This window comes from Lissotriton helveticus, chromosome 2_1 (assembly GCF_964261635.1).
Source record: "Lissotriton helveticus chromosome 2_1, aLisHel1.1, whole genome shotgun sequence".
Classification (NCBI taxonomy): domain Eukaryota; kingdom Metazoa; phylum Chordata; class Amphibia; order Caudata; family Salamandridae; genus Lissotriton; species Lissotriton helveticus.
In genome coordinates this window covers 1,459,151,315-1,459,168,074 of record NC_136059.1, presented here as the reverse complement: position 1 = coordinate 1,459,168,074, position 16,760 = coordinate 1,459,151,315, and the positions used below count along the sequence as shown (strand labels likewise).

Sequence of the window (16,760 nt, the reverse complement as noted above, 5' to 3'; positions counted from 1 at the left end):
GAAGGACAATAGATTAGAAAAGATAGCTTCTAAGGTTGAGGGGTCATCTTGGTTAGGCCCATAATAGCCCAGAATTGTGAATTGTACCCCAGCAATGATGACCGTGGTAATGACCCATCTGCCACCTGGGTCAACCAACTGGGATACTAACTTAGCCTTTAGTTGTTTCTTAAAGATAACCGACACCCCTCTGTTATTCATAGTTTGTGATGTCGATACCGAAAAGTCAATCCACCTATTCTTCTTGACTAGAGCCAGCATTTCAGTCTGGGTCAAATGGGTCTCCTGGAGTATAATGACCTGCGCATCCGAGTCACGCAGATACTGCATGATTTTATCTGCTCTTGGTTTGGTGTGGAGGCCATTAACATTCCAGGAGATACATTTAAACTACCCATAAGAACTAACCCAGAATCCACCTAACCACCCATGTAAAAGGAGATTACCAGTATCCTGCCCCAACTGTAGAAACAATTCATTAAACGTTACCTGCTTAATACCATACCCAACAAAGCTCACTTTGGAAATGAGGAAGTTTTTTTAATTTTTCCCACAACCCATGGCCCCCGCCCTCCCCTCGGAAAACCCTTACTATATATAAACCGGAACAAGTCCAGTAGATAGCACCCCAGCCCCAGCTCCCATTAGGCCACCCAGCTACAAACTCTAGTTGCTACAAAATATGAGATATACAATAAGGGGAGACCAGAATCACCCCTCATCGTTGTATAAAAGTATGTCGAGAGCATGTCCTCCCACTACTAAGAATTTTATGAGATATTTGAACAGGGTTATACTCTCCCTTTTTTTTGTTTTTTTATTTTCCTTTATTTTTTTTTTCCTTCCCCTTTTCTTTTACATTTCATTAGTGAAAAAGATTTCTCTTTACCATCACCCACCTAAATAATATTTTTTTTCCTTTATCATAGTCCCCTTTTCTTTTTCCATTTTGTTTACTTAATCAAGCTTATCCAAGCTTCCATTCATAATTTAGTGGCCAATAACCTAGTTACCAGGAAAATACTAGCCTAGGAAGGCCTACTCAGAAGAGCCCTTATTACCCAGATCCAGCAATAACTCATCTGCTGCCTGCACTGATCTGATGTTAAACATCTTGTTATTGTGCATTACTTTTAAAGCAGCAGGAAACATGAGTTGTGCGGTCACACCTAACTTCCAAAATGCGTCTAACCACCTGCCAAACTCCCACTGCTTTTCTAAAGTGACCCTGGAGAGGTCAGACCTCATTTGAAAGTTAAACCCTTTCCCAGCCAAGGACTTCTGTTTTAGGGCCAGATTAAGGATCTGTTCCTTAAGTGTTTAAGGGCCATATGTATTATCATCACCATTTGCGATTTCTAAATAGCGATTTTTAAGGAATCGCTATTTAGAAATCGCAAAATGGTATGTATGTAGGAAATCGCTTTTTTTTTCGATTCCTTAACATTCCTAAATTGCGAATAGCAAATTGCTAATCGCAAAATGTCCATTCATTTCTATGGGCCAGGAGGCCCATAGGAATGAAGGGGAAATTTAAGGAATCGCAAAATTTGCGATTCCTTAATGCAATAGCAAAATAAGGAATGGCAAATTTTGCGATTCCTTATTTTGCTGCAAAAATGTTTCATACATACCATTTAGCAAATTAGCATTCGCAAAGGCCGAAATTCTGCGAATTTCGGGCTTTGCGAATGCTAATTTGCTTGATACATATGGCCCTAAGTGTGGAAGTTTACGAGGATCTTACGAGGTTTAGACCTTTGAGGGTTTCGTCTGAAAGGGTACCTATGAACCCGCTGGATGTCAGTAGCCAGATCTTCAGGCAATAGGTCTAAACAAAGCGACTCCTTCAATAGTAGGGTAATGAACTGTTTGATATCCGACCCCTCAGACTCTTCAGGAACATTAAGGATACGGATGTTACTCCGTCTGGCGTTATTTTCCAACGTTTCCATCCTGTCGGACAAAGCCAGGTCCTCCCTTCTAAGCTTAACAATATCTTCTTTAGCCTGATCCAGGTGAATCGATAATGCAGCAACAGACTCCTCCAGTTTCCCTTTTCTTGAAGAAAGACCGTCGATCTTGTTTTCCAGGGAGTCACACAGGTTCCTAATCTTAATCTGATTTGCCGAAGACTCATCAAAACCCTTTTTTATGTCCAAAGACAAAGAGGAGAACATAGCTTGTAAGGAGGCGGTAGTAATGCCAGAATCAGGACACTCTGAATCGGTGCTGCGAAGAATAGTAGGACAGCCTTGGTGACACCCCCCTTGGTCATTCCGTTCCTCTTCACCTGCAACTGCATGTGCTCCTAAGCCACCTATAAGCCCTTCATAAGAGGTAGAAGATTCACCAATTATTCTGCTGTGAGCATCGTCGTCCCCCGGAAGTTCCCCCAAAGATGACAGCGGGTCTAACAATGACTGAGCCATCTCTCGGGTTGGCCCCACAGATACTGCACCCAGTTCAAGGGAGACCTTTTCACCAAGACCGGGCAATTCCAACACGTTGCACAGCGCTGGGCTAGATGGTAACAACCATGACGACACAGGATCGACACCTGTAGAGAGAGTGTTTGGCTTAAAAGCAGGGGCAATGGCAGCGGTAGTGGTAGTATTTAATGGACCAGACATAACCCGATCCTCTGTAAGATCTAATACCTGCCGGACTCCTTTAAAATAGGAACAAAGCGATGGAGTGATTTTAGTTCCCAAACTAAGCACCGCCTTGAGGTTTTTTGTGGCTTTAGAGGACCTGGTCTGTTTTCTCTTTACCTCAGTGCATAAATATGAAGAAGGCTTCTTCTTTATTGAGGATTCCACAGGGCTACCGACGGACCCCAAGCCCAAGGGAACAGGCTTTACAAGTGCCTCTTTCTTTTTCCGCCCAGGCTTACTTCTGATTTTATGATTAGATAGCTGAGGCAACACAAATAATGCAGGAAGATGAGCAGAAACGCCAGTCTTACCGCTCTCTTCTAAACAGGCTACCTCTGATCCTTCCGCCACCACGGCAGAGACCGGCAAAGCCTCCTCCACCACCGCCTCTCACCGGTAAGTCCCAGCGGAGCTGCTGCAGGTAGCATGCACGAGACTTCGTGACTTCCTGCCCCTTCTGAGCTCCTGTGCGGCCAAATACCAAAGCCTCAAGCTCAGCGGGGTTGTTTGCAGCGCGGGAAACACTAATTCCGCCACCGGAGGACGGAGCAGTACAGGAGCTCCGACATGTACACAACAATGAAGACCCGGCATAGAGAAGAAAAACAGACTCCACTCGGGTCAAAGGTGATAAGCGCGGTGCCGGGTTGCCCCCACAAAACCAGCTTCAGGACAGATTTTCACCTACCGGGGAGTCAGCGCGATCATCCTCGACAAATCAAACTCGCGCCATTCCGGGAAGTCTTGACTGGGTAGCTTCTAACAGGAGCTCGGTCGCGGAGCGCTGTGGCAGCTTAGCAGAGAAGCAGCCTTTTAAATTATGTCTAAGGTCTGCCATTGCAACACCTGCGTGCAGTCTGGTACTGTCATGCTGGCTGGGCAAGTGCACACACTTGCCAGCCTCTAAACCTTCCCTTTACTTCATGTGAGTCACCCCTATGGTAGGCCCAAGGGCAGGGTGCATTGTAAGCATAAGGTAGGACAAGCTCTGATGTGTGTGGCATGTCCTAATCGTGAATTACAGCCATTTTTGTTTTTCACTACTGTAAGGCTACCTGTTCTCATAGGCCAGGATGGGCTGCTGGAATTATTACACCCTATAATCCCAGCAGGCTCAGGGAACATGGTTGAAGGTCAAGTTTAGAATGCCTGAACTCAGAATATTAAAATACTTCTTTTAGTAAAGTTTATTTTAATATTCTGTGTTTGCAAATGCTACTTTTATAAAGTTAGCATTTGCTTGCCTCACCATTTCAGCCCGCCTCTGCCAGGATGTGTATCTGCTGTCTGGGTTTTGTGAGTGACAGGGCTGGGGATGACAGGTGGTGAATGGAGGGATTACACCAGGATGGGTGGTGGGAGTGCCCCTTGACTCTGAATAGGGCTATGCTCTGCCACCACAATGCTGGCTCCACCCCCTGGGGAGCGACTGACGACTCTGCCCTGCACCTGGTCCAGGAAGAGGGAGGACTGTCAGCAGAGTGCTCCGGACTGTACTTGTCCTCGCAATGCTGGCTCCACCTCCTGCTGAGCGTCTGCTGTCCTTGCCCCACACACTGAAAGAAGCAGCCAGGGGCTGCACAACAAAGTGCTCCAGAGTTGAATGGAACTATGCAAAGGCCCCCCTGGCCTGAAAAGACAAAAGAAACTGACTATAAATTTAGGAGCCTGATCCTAAGAAAGGAGATCCTGTTCTAACCACGACAAACCTCTGCTTGAGGAGAAGGACCCTGAGAAGCTGAAAGAAGAAGAACTGCCCCTGACCTGGGGGACTGGACTGCAGCTGGTGCCTTGCTACACGGAAGGAGAGGAGAAGACCCAAAGGGACTTTGCAGATTTGTTCCTGGAACTGATCTCCAAGGGCTGGAACCAGAGCTAGCCCCCTGAGCTGAGCCCTGGGACCATTGGGCTTATACTCCCTTCCCTGATGATTTATTGCGATCAGCCTGACCCCTCCGTGCCGCCGTGGCCTCGCCGGAAGTGCGCCTCGACCCCCCTTGGCAGCTCGTGCCTGGCTGCCCCCGCCTTGAGCCGCACCGCTCCTCGATGAGCCGTGCCCCGCTCAGCTGGACCGCCCGCATCCTGCCCCTTTGTCCCCCCGGGCTGCACTGCACTTGGCCGCCCCGGCCGCTGGAAGCCCGGAGTCTTGTGCGAGGCGCCGCCTGCCCGTACGCTGGTAGCATACCGGCCGCAGCACTCCGAGGTATCGAGAGGTCACCCGCTTTTGATCCTCTGTAAATTAGATGGAAGGTATGGCGCGTAGAAAGTAGCATCCGCACCGCACCTGATTCAGCCACCGGTACTGGCCGAGTACGAGCCGCTAGGTGCCTGTACTGTACGCCTACGCTTTGCCCCCAACTTTAAGAATCGTGCTCTCCCCCCGTACGCCACGTCCGCTGGGCGCTTGACCTTGCCAGTGCGTACGCAGGGAGTATGCCAGCAGTACCCTTGACCTTGCCAGTGCATACCAGAAGAGTACGCCAACAGTACGCTTCTCCGATCCCGGTGTACCCAACAAGTACGCCAGCAGTACGCTTGACCTTGCCAGCGCGCACCCGAAGAGTACGCCAACAGTACGCTTGCCTGATCGCGGTATACCTAATGAGTACGCCAGCAGTACGCTTGACCTTGCCAGCGCGTACCCGAAGAGTACGCCAACAGTATGCTTGTCCGATCCCGGTGTACCTAACGAGTATGCCCCGCGCCTGCAGCGACGGGAGCATCCTTCACCAAGTCCATTGTGCAATTACCGTATCCAGGGTCCGCACTGTTTGTTTTCCCTGTTGTGCACACACGGATCAGCGGGTCACATCGCCAGTGCATGCGGAGCACACGAGACCCATCAACAAGCCTTGGTAAAACCCACGGAAGAACTCCTATTCATAACTAAGCACTGTGGCCATATTGTGACAGCGTTATTTGTCTTGTAATAGTAACTGCCTCAAATCCTATATTTTTACATAAAGTACCAGTATTTTTACATAAACTACAGCCTGGTGTCCATTTGTGGTGGGTCATTAGTTTTTACTGTGGATAATCATAAATGCTTAACTGACTTGTGCCCTGAGGATTAGCCTTGTCTGTTTGCGCCACGCAACCTAGAGGGTGAGCAGGGGTTATTCTTGAAGGGTAGTTCCCTTGGCCTGACTAGAGGAGAGGGTCCCTGTTTGACACAAGTGCATACCTGTGCCAACCAGAGAAACACAAATCTAACACATTTGCAAATCAGTCTTGACCCTGTTTCTCATGGCAACAGTTCAGCCCGAACTGCCAAGAAAAGGCCCTCCCTGGCCCAGAAACAAGCATCCTGGGACCGGTTTCAGGGTATCACCCCATATCAGCCAAGTTAGCTTGAATCAAGTGGGACAGTGAGCCTGAGACCAACGTATGGGCATACCTGGCGCACTTAAGGCGAGAAAGCAAAAGACACACAGATGATAGGAGGAATGCCGACCAAATCAAACATTCAACCCCAGGCAAGAGATCTGGATTAAATTCATTGTTATTTTATTCACCAAGCCACCCCATTTTATACCCAGCCATATGCAAATCAATCTCAATCCTGTTCCTTTTGCGAACAGTCCAGCCCAAACTTACATGTCAGGTCCACCTTTGACCCAAAACAAGCATCCTGGGGCTGGTTTTGGGGTATCACACCTCATTAGCCAGACTACCTGGAATCCAGTGGCACAGTGAGCCTGGGACACACGTCTGGGCATACCTGGTGCACTTAGAGTGAGAAGGCAAAAGCTACACAGATGAAAGACAGAATGCGGGACCAATCAGGCTTGGGGAACACATCTATGCATTCCACAGTGACAGCTATAAACATTGGGCATGCAACTGGAATAACAGACCTCTGCCATTTGAGGGCCTGGCTGGATAGGTTGGAGGGAGAGGCTTTGACACTTAGTCTCTGGGAACCAGATCATTGACCAACTAAAGATTATGGGCCAGATGTAGGTCGCCAAATACCGGTCGGTAACGGCGATTTTGGCCGTTACCGACCGGTATTTGGGATTTGACATGTAGGTGGCCTTAATGTTACAGAATCGGTATATTTACAGATTCGTTAAATTTACAGAATCGGTAAAATACTGAATCGGTAAATTTACCGATTCTGTAAATCAATATGTAGGTGGCACTGTAATCAGTGCCACAGGCCCTTACCGAATCGTTATTTACCATGGAATACTATTCCATGGTAAATAACGAATTCCAGTGTACATGCACATCTGTGCATGTACACCTGTGCCATGTGGCACAGAGACATGCCCTAAGGGCATGTATGTGTGTCACATGGCACAAAAGCCAGAAACAGGGGTGCAACAGGGTGTCAAAGTGACACCCTGTCCCCCTTGTAAAATCGGTAATTTTACCGATTCGGTAATTACCGAATCCTTATTTGCTATTGAATCCTATGGGCTTCAAGGCCCATCGGAATCAATGGCAAATACTGATTCGGTAATTACCGAATCGGTAATTACCGAATCTTACCGATTCGGTATTTTTACCGAATTTTTTATCTACATAGCAATTACCAAATAGTAAATACCGAATCGGTAAAATTCGGTATTTACCATTCGATAATTTGCTATTACCTACATCTAGGCCTAAGATCTGCACTGCACAGCCTCGTGGCAGATGGGAATGACATTTAGGGGAGACATCTGTGGTTCGAAGGGAAACCCTTTGAGCTACCCTCAACTTCAAAGGCATACTACAGTATAACTACTGGTGACATACTTTAGCAGGGTAGAGTTGCACTTGTGGGGATGTGGGACTGGACATCCTGGAACTGCATTGTGTACAATGCCATAGGAATCTGTTATGCACAAGGAGGATTACTGCCATTGAAAGGGACTGTGTCCCCTTCTTGAATAGTGGCTGGCCTGGGATGACTATCTCCTACCATGTGGCACCTTGAAGTGTGCTCTCCAAGGGCTTGTTGGCTTGCCCCCTGTACTCTTGTGGAGGTCACTGGGACAACAAAGACCTCCCATGAGGGACCCTGACTGTCTACTTGTGAAACTTGGGAGCAGTACCCTCTTAAATGCCTGCATCATCTGCTGGATCCCAACTGGTAGTGCGCCTGGAGACATTATTGCCTTGTGCAAAACCCCAAAAGTACTACCCGCATCTAAGGAGTGTGGCCCCTGCATTGTGAGGCCTCAACACTCATAAGCATCTTGTTGGGGGTGTTTTTTACTGGTTGCAGGATCCGGTGTGGCCCGCTATGTCAACTAATGCATCTCTCTTGTGCAACACGCCAATTGCATGCTCATTGCTTGCAGTGTCCGATTCAGGGGTTGCGACGCATGGAGGTGAGGGCACACCCATAGTAGTGCCTCATTCTTCCTTATGTGGCAATGCTAAACTTGCACCTGTGTGTGTGACTTGTGTGTCACCTGTATTATCTGGTGCACCTTGTCTCAATGTGCACCAGGTGTTGCGCCTCCTTTCCAAGGAGGTACGGAGTTGCAACTCTTCATTGTGTGTGACCGGAACAGACTGGTGCAACTCAGATCACCATGCATCAGATGTTGGGCCTCATTTCCAGGGAGGCACGGGAGAGCGGATTCGTGTTCCGGTGTCCCTGGATTGCCTGGGTGATACTTTGATCGACGCGTGTCTGACGGGGTGCCTCATTCTTCCGAGAGGCTCCCCTGCTTCTTCCCCCTGCATCATCCCCCATTCATTAATTGTTCCTTTTGTGCCCTTAGTGAGGCGGACCAACTGCCCTCTCCTCACCCAGCCCCAATGACATTGTGTGGCCAGGTCGTATTGCCCGGATGGGGCCTGGGTGGTGACAGTGATTGACTGGGATGCCCTGATGCTTACTAGAGCGATAGGAAGTGGGTCAAGAGACAGCGTGCTCTTACAGACACATTGACAAATCCTTTGTTTCCTTTGTTTTAATGAGTATCACCCTTAGCCTGCTTCTGCTCTGCATCCTGTGGGTGAACTTTACGAGTGGTGGCCAAACTCCCTTTTACTGACTTCCTCCTAATCAGTGCTGCTACCTACCACCACCTTCTTCCCGGGGACCCTGACTAAGTGTGACTCTGGCTCCAATCAACCTAGCACCAGGGGGAGGGTTGTTTATCTCCAACCGATGAGTATAGGGTTAGGATTAGCTGAAGGTTGCAGTAGGGCTAGGGCCACAGGGTCTGCATTGATATTATCAAATAACCTGCTGTATATCAGTTGCACCGCATTACGGTTCTGTGTGTGTGTGTGCCAGTACACTCCATACAGACCTGCCTGATATCTTTGCTAACACACATTGGTGCTGAGGGAGTGATTGTGTGTGTGACTGCAAGAGAACCGCCTGGTATAAATTACATTCACCTGCTGTATTGCTTTACATGTTGATTCATTGCAAAAAGAATACTACATTTGACATTGTTTTTTACCCATGCGGCCTGGGCCAACAGTGCAGTTTAAAAGTGTTTTAATTATCTGTGTACAATGTAAACCAAAGGGGGGAGGGAGAGGGAAGGTACAAGGTGGACTCAGCCTCCTGTCATACGTATATAAACAAAAAAAGTCCACTTGTGACTGTCCTATCGATAGTAAGTTTTATCAGAGAAAATTATTTGTTTTCCTAAAATAACCCTCACCCACCAAAATGTCCCATGGTGGAATAAAATATAAAAGGAATGAGCGAAGTAGATGAGGAAGAGGACACACAAAAACAAGGAGAGGGTGTGAAAACATGAAGGGAGAGAAAGAAAGAGGAAAAGATGAGAGGAGAGGAGAGGAGAAGAGAAGAGAGGAGAGGAGAAGAGAGGAGAGAAAAAGCAAAAGAGGGAACAAGAGATGGGAGGAGTTATGGGAATGTGAGAGGTAAGAGGATAAACGAAGAAAAGAAAGAAAAAAGTAAAGAGGAGATTGAAAGCAAGAAAGGAAGAGGAGAAAGAAGAGAGCAAGAAAGAAAAAGAGTAAAGGAAGAACAATGGCACAACAAGGAACATGAAAGAGGAGAGAATGGAAAAAGAGCAAAACAACATAAAGAGAAGAAAAAGAATACAAGGAGAGGGAGAAACAAAGGGGAGGAAGGAGCTGATCGCAAACTAGCCTCTCTAACTGCTTTTCAGCTATTTTAACACACATTGTGTGCTCCATGAACATAATTCCTCCTGATGCTCCCCCCACCCACATCAATACATTTTAATGACACAGAAAAAGTAACTACACTCCTTCGCAGTATCTATTTTCACATCGTGGATCTGCTGTTTTTGTCTGGGTCCATTTCTAGTCCACGCTTCACAGGCTTGTTGTGCTACATACACAAATGATGTCCCTTATCACTGGCGCTGTCTGTGCTCCGTGGTGCATGCATTAGCAGAATATATATTTTTTGGGGGCGGACGGGGGGAGGGATGGGCATGAGGGGAACATTTGAAATGTTTTTTGTAGCTTCCTGAGAAGTAATTATTTGGATCTGTACTACACTGCTAGGGTGAAGGGGCGAGGGGAAGCGACGTAGGTAGCATTGCTGCAAAGGACGTTTTCTAAATGCATGCTGATACAATTTTGTACAATCTCACACATACACACAGTCAAATACACAAACACTGGTGCAAGCTCGCAAACAATATGGACATGCTCTCAGACATACACATAAGGTCAAACTTACCGGAGGCAGTCCTTGACGTGCCCTTTACGAATCACGATTTCCAACTGCCCAGATTCAGGAAAAAAAAGGCTGAGGCTCAGATAGGATGGAAGGCTGTCCTTTTTACATTATCGTGGCTTCTGATAGGGACAAGCCCCAATTCACCGTAATCTGAAATGCTGCACAGCATGTCGGATATGTATTGCATCTGTGAAAGGATAGCTGGAACAGCTCACACCTGTCACATGCGCAATACAGCCACAGGAGCCCTCTTCTGGTGAAGGGTGATGTTACAGCTTTTATATGCAAACAAACCATCTGTAAGATCGTTTCTCTCATGCAAAAGCTGTAATATCATAACAATTAGATGCAGAGTGAGGAGGATGGTTTGCGGAGTCACCGCCTTTTTCTCCCTTATCAAGGAGCCGCCACTGATGCGCACTCTGCCCCTCTGCATGTAGGCTCAGCCTACATGGAGAACATGCCATCCCTACAGCCCCTGTTGGCATCCCGACCAATCACAATGCTCCACTGGAGCGGGGGGGGGGGGGCGCTGGGTCGCATGGGGAGGGAGGGTCGCATGGGGTTGTAAATCTTGGTCGAGGCCCCTCTATAGTTTAATTGCTGAAATACTACACAGAAATTATTTTTAATGCTTTTAGGAACTTTTGTGATCTTCCTCCGCACAACATCACAAATCCAATTGCTGTTTAATTTGAACCCTCTACTGTGCAGACTTTTCAAAAGCAGAGACGTTTTAAGGCATAGGAAAAGTGGACTCAGGCCCAGGGCCCCAGCCTTTAAGGGGCCCCCTTGGTTGATCTGCTTCTGTTCACCACACAGTCTTGCCCTGAATACCTTGAATACTTTTTAAACATAGATTATTTCCAATACCATTTTCCTTCAATGTAGTATATGTGGTAGTCTATTACAGACATTTTTCAGAGAAATGGAGTGTTAATGTTTTCAACACCATGCAAACATCTATAAAAAGGTTGTTTTAGATCAACACAGGACATCACATTTAAGAAATGGTAGTGGGTCTCCTATTTGCAATAATGTTAGTATGCTGGTGCTATATTGCAGTATTCAAAACACATATATATTCCTCAGAAGAAAACACATTTAGAATTTGGAGCAGTCCTACTGTGCAGTGTCAGTGACCTGGACAGAGAGAGAGGGATGAAAAAGCTGGAATTGGACCATCAATTCAAAGCGGATTTGCACAGAGTCACTAAAATATGTTTGGCCCAGGGCCCCCAAAATCCTTAAAATATCCCTGTTCAGAAGGCTGCCTGTGTGCTCTAAACATGTTACTCACTGGGGTGGCCTGAGCGGCGTTTATCTTTGCCCTTTTCTGTTCCATGTATTTTAGGAGCTGTTCATAGTACTCGTCATCGTCAACGTCGTCGTCGTAATTAAACGCGTCAGATTCGTAGCCCGATGGTGACTGGTCGTACACGGGGATGCCATCAAACGACACGTTATAACTGTCATCGCCGAGGGAAGGTGACCTCATTTCGTACATGCATGGTGTAGCAGTATAGTCGTGCCCCGGCCCGGGCACGTACCCACCCCTTGGTGTAGGCAGTTGTGTTGCAGTCCTCTCGTAATAAAACCTGTTAGGGTTGTCGAAGTAGCGCATGGGAGGAGCCATAGGTATCTTCCCCGGACCGCACTCCGGCTGCCTTTCTTCGTCGTCAAATAAGCGCCGCCTCGTTGGGGGTTTTCTGGCTGGGGATTAAACAAAGACATCAAGATTACTCTGCTTGTTTGCTATGTGGGCATTACTAATAATTCAATGGGGACAAGGAAAAAGCATGAGCTAGTCCCCGGTCTCGTGATGCAATGTCTCTTAAAATGTAGCCTCTTTTAACAGGGTCGGATTGGGATCACAATTCGGCCCGGCACTGACGAAAAAAGTGGCCCACATTCAAGGGGCGTGGCCCATATTTAAGGGGCGTGGCTCACATGCAAGGGGCATGGCCCATTTTTAAGGGGCGTGGCCCACATTCAAGTGGCGTGCCCTTTCATGAAACAAAATGTGCACAGACAAGGAATGAAAGTGGGAGGATACTGTTCTTGCGCAGGACACAGGGCCCAGGGGACAATGACCTACATGCTGAGCAACTAAAAAAAATAGTAAGGCCCCTCTCTGTCCCAAAATTATTCCAGCCCTCCAGCACAGGAGCATCTCAAAAGCAGCAAAGCCCCTGCTATTACTAACCTACTTAGCCCTCCCCAGACCTTCAGCTCAGGAGCACATGAACAGAGATAAGGCCCCTGCAATTAGTAAATTAATCAGCCCTCCAGGCCTCGGGAAAATGTCCTGGCAGGGGAGCACAAAACACATCTTTCTGGGTCATCCAAGGTAGCCAGGTAGCCAGGGGGAGGCTGAGGTGAAGCTGGAGCATGGGAAGTGCCTTCCAAGTGTGTTCTGGCAGTTTGAGTGTTTACCATTTACTGTAGTATTACCCTTGTACCTGTGTATGGTACCCTTTTGTAACTTGCACCCGTCACTTTTCTCTGGTATCACACTGTATGCTACCTCTCACTTTTGTTTGCTTTAGATACTTGCACAAGTGCCACCATTGCCTACGTAACGTTTGTTCTTGTGCTGGAGTGTTTGCCATTTATTGCAGTATTATACCTCTACTTGTACTTTGTACGCTTTTGTAAGCTGCACACATCACTTTTTCCTCCTGTAATGTACCGATTGCTACCTCATGTATTTTGGTTGCTCACTATTGTCACTTTTGATTCATGTAACTTAACGTTTGCTTTTGTAATTTGTCCACTTGTAATTTTTCTCCTCATGTATTATTGCTGTTCCTAGTGTGAAGCGCTCTGACACCTTCGGGTAAAGTCTGCGCTATATAAAATCGCATGAATAAATAAATAAAATAAAAAAAATCCAAACATCACCTGGCCCCCACAGCAAGACCCATTCTTCCTCGCCCACTATGCCCTGAATGTGAAGGGCTGTGGGCGAGGTGTTAAGACTAACACTCTTTCTGGGCTGCATGGGCCCCAGGGGGGCCGAGGTGAAAATGGCTCAAAGGCCAGAGAAACACCTGGCCCCTAGGGAGGCCGATTCTTGCAAATAATCACCCCTCCCCAGCCCAGCCTCAGCTTGATTGCTTGGCAGGGCAGGGGTGAAGGAGAGGCCACACAGCTGACAATCGCTGTCCGGCCGCACAGCGAGGCTGCTTTCATTTTCTCTGTCTGTCTCCGTTCACTCTGTGGGCCGTTTTTTTTCTCCCCTTTCCTAGTCCACTCTCTGTGGACTGGGACAGGGGAGAAAAAAAACGGCCCACAGAGGGCACCTGAGGCACCGGCCCTTCGGCCCATGCCCGAATGCCCGCCTTGCCAATCCGCCCCTGTCTTTTAATGATCAGACCGATGGAAAACATTCAACTGCAAGATGAGACGCTCACTGAATGTTCCTGCAGAGTCGCGCCCACGGAAGTCTGCTCTCTTACCTACATGCATCGTGGCTATGAATGTATGTACCTTCTGCCTTTCTCCCGTCGGTGCCTTGCTCATTCTCTCCTTGCCTCTCTCACCACCTGTCTTTTCATCTTTATCTCTCTGTCTTTCTGTTTCTATTTGGCTTCTCTCTCTCTCTTAGTCTTGCGCTCTCTGTTCCTCTATCTCTTCTCTCTCTTTCCCCTTTTCCCAGTGCATTTCTTTTGAGTATTCCTGACTTTCTCTGTCTGACTTTATTCTTCTCTCTGTGTCTCTCTTTTCCATTCGCCTCTATCTTTGAATTTCTGTCCCTCCCTATTTTTTCTCGTCTCTTCTTCTTTCGCTCTCTTTGCCTCTTCTGATCTATTTCCCACTGTTTTTTTTTATCATAGTGTAAGTTTTTTTTTCTACCCTCTCTCTCTTGCATTCTGTCACTTTCTTTCAGTTTCTATCTGTTTTTCGCTCTATCTTTCCATATTTCACTCTCATGTTGGTTCTTATAGATGTCTTTATCTGTCTCGAGCTCTCTTTCCCTTTCCCTCTCCTTCTCAGTCTGCCTTTCCCTGTGCCTCCTAGAATTTTCTCTGACTCCCGTCCTTGTCTCTTTTTCTCTCGCTCTCTGTTCATCAAGAACCTTCCCCCAGATACATTATGGTTGAGGCAAGACTCAGTCAGAGTGACTTTAGCTCACTCACAGGCCATATGTTGCCAGTGCTGTGTATGTGAGGAGCATAGGTGACACGTGTGCTGATAGTGACGTCAGGCAGCATGCGACCCTCGCCCCTGTGGCTCCTTCTTAGATGTGCTGCCTGAGGAGCCCCTGCGGATACACCTGCATTTTGGGAGAGGTACTTAGCCTAAAAGCCATTTACCGTTCACCCTCATTCTGACGTGTTACTATCTGTTGCTGAAGGGCAGTAATCCAGAAACAAATCTATCCAGAGAAGCTCAGCACTGGCTGCGTGAACATTTGGCAAACCCTTCAATACGTTTGAATGAGCCTAGGTAACTCTACACACTGCCTTTAGCATAACACATCTGCGGGAAATGAATACTGACTGGTATGCCAGACGTTGGAATCCCTTCCCCCTTTGACTAACTCTCACAGGAAGTTATCGGCTGGCTTTTTACAAACTTTTGCATGAAAAAATACAAGATGAGCACCCATTGGACCTGAATGTCTCCCACATGTTCCAGTAAGAGGTTCAACTCCCACATCCACAGTATCCCTCCACTACCAAGATCAACAAACATTTTCAATGCAATAGGTCTCGCATTAATGACAGTCTGAGCTAATGGCGTGCAAATGAAAAAGTATGTTAGATTTTCTCCACAAAATAAATATCCTAGCAGTAGCATAAGATATACAATGTAATTTATGAAGCAAGGAAAGGGTGAATGGAAACCTATGCTCAGCTGCAATCGTTTTCATTATAATGGCATTAAGGATGCAGTACCTTATTTGGCTAATAGAGGTTCCTTTTCAAATCCACAGGCACACCTAGTAACAGCCTGTGGCACTGCAGCCTTTCCTTGCTTCATAAAAGGAAGGGAGGGCCCAAAGAGGAGGGAGAGAGTGGAAAAACCTAGACATCAACAAGCTTGAGATCCGCTGCAAAACTGACCTACCCCCCACCCCCCACCCCCACATCACCTCGGTCAGTGACCTCAATGATCATTACTCGGCTACTATGTCAAGCATCTTGGATGTCCTAGCCCCTCTTAAACTAAAAAGAACTCAAGTCAGAGATAAAAACCCATGGTTCACTGGTTCCCTCAACGACGAGAGAAGATCCCTCCGACATCATGAGAGAACCTGGAGACAGCACCCCTCAACAGACCACCTAAAACTCATTCGCCAGGCCAGAAATATCTACAACAAGAAAATCGTCAACTAAAAAAAAGAATTCTTCAGAGCGGAACTAGGAAATGCCCAGAAGAGAACTCGCAAACTCTGAGATGGTTAAACTACAATCAAACAAACTGCCAAAACAGTGAAAGAAAACCCCAAGTCTCTCATCTCCTCTGAGGTTTTCTCCTCATTTTTCACAAACAAAATCAAAACTTTAGATACTGAACTCAAGGCCGCCTCCTTCCCTCCTCCGAACTTTGACCCTTTGCTTCCTCCTTCCTTGCCGCCACGATCCTTACCAAAGAATTTAGCTCACTGGTCCGAATTTTCTTCCTTTGACGAAGTCGCTGTCGTGAAAATCCTTGCCTCCCTGAACCCCAACAACCACTTCAATGACCCGCTCCCTTCAAACTGTCTCGTGAAAGTTACCAAATCCATAATTCCTAGCTGGACTGCAATCATCAATGCCTCCCCACGACAGGGATTAATACCGACCTCGCTGAAAACAGGCCAAGTCCTACCCATTCTGAAAAAAACGTCGCTGGACCCAGCCTCCCCAGACAACTGTAGACCAATTTCCAACATTCCGCTCCTGGCGAAAGTGCTGGAAAAGTGTGCACAATTACAGCTAAGTCACCACATCAACAACTACCATCTACTCGATGACTGTCAATCAGGCTTCCGACCGGGGTACAGCACTGAAACCACCATGCTCCACATCGTTGATGACGCTCTTCAAGCCCTTGACCAAGACAAAACCTGTCTCCTGATCCTTCTTGATCTATCATCAGCCTTCGACACGGTCAACCATGTGATGCTACTCAAACGCCTTAAACTCAGGATGGGATTAGAAGGCACAGTCCTTGACTGGTTCTGATCCTACCTCCATAACCGATCTCAGAGATTTCTAGTCAATGGCGAACTGTCCGCTCCCCCCGTGGTCACGGTGGGAGTCCCTCAGGGATCAACATTGTCCCCCACCCCCTTCAATCTTTATCTGGAACCCCTTGCCGAAGACCAGCGCAATGCAAATATCTCCTTCCATTTGTACGCTGATGACACTCAGATCTACATAAAAATCTCATCTCTTGCAGAGATCTTCACCCTGAATGAAGCCCTGAAGCTGACCGTCAGATGGCTCTCCTCCAATCAACTAAAACTA

General features: G+C 47.3%; 1 protein-coding gene across 1 annotated transcript in view; it reads right to left on the bottom strand.

The window, feature by feature from the left end:
• LOC144820269 (uncharacterized) overlaps positions 1 to 16,760 on the bottom strand; it is a 938,422-nt gene that overhangs the window by 605,184 nt on the left and 316,478 nt on the right. The window contains exon 3 of the mRNA XM_078677858.1: positions 11,600 to 12,012. Coding sequence (XP_078533984.1) covers positions 11,600 to 11,935 — 336 coding nt within the window. The 5' untranslated portion in view covers positions 11,936 to 12,012. The remainder of the gene's footprint in view (positions 1 to 11,599; positions 12,013 to 16,760) is intronic.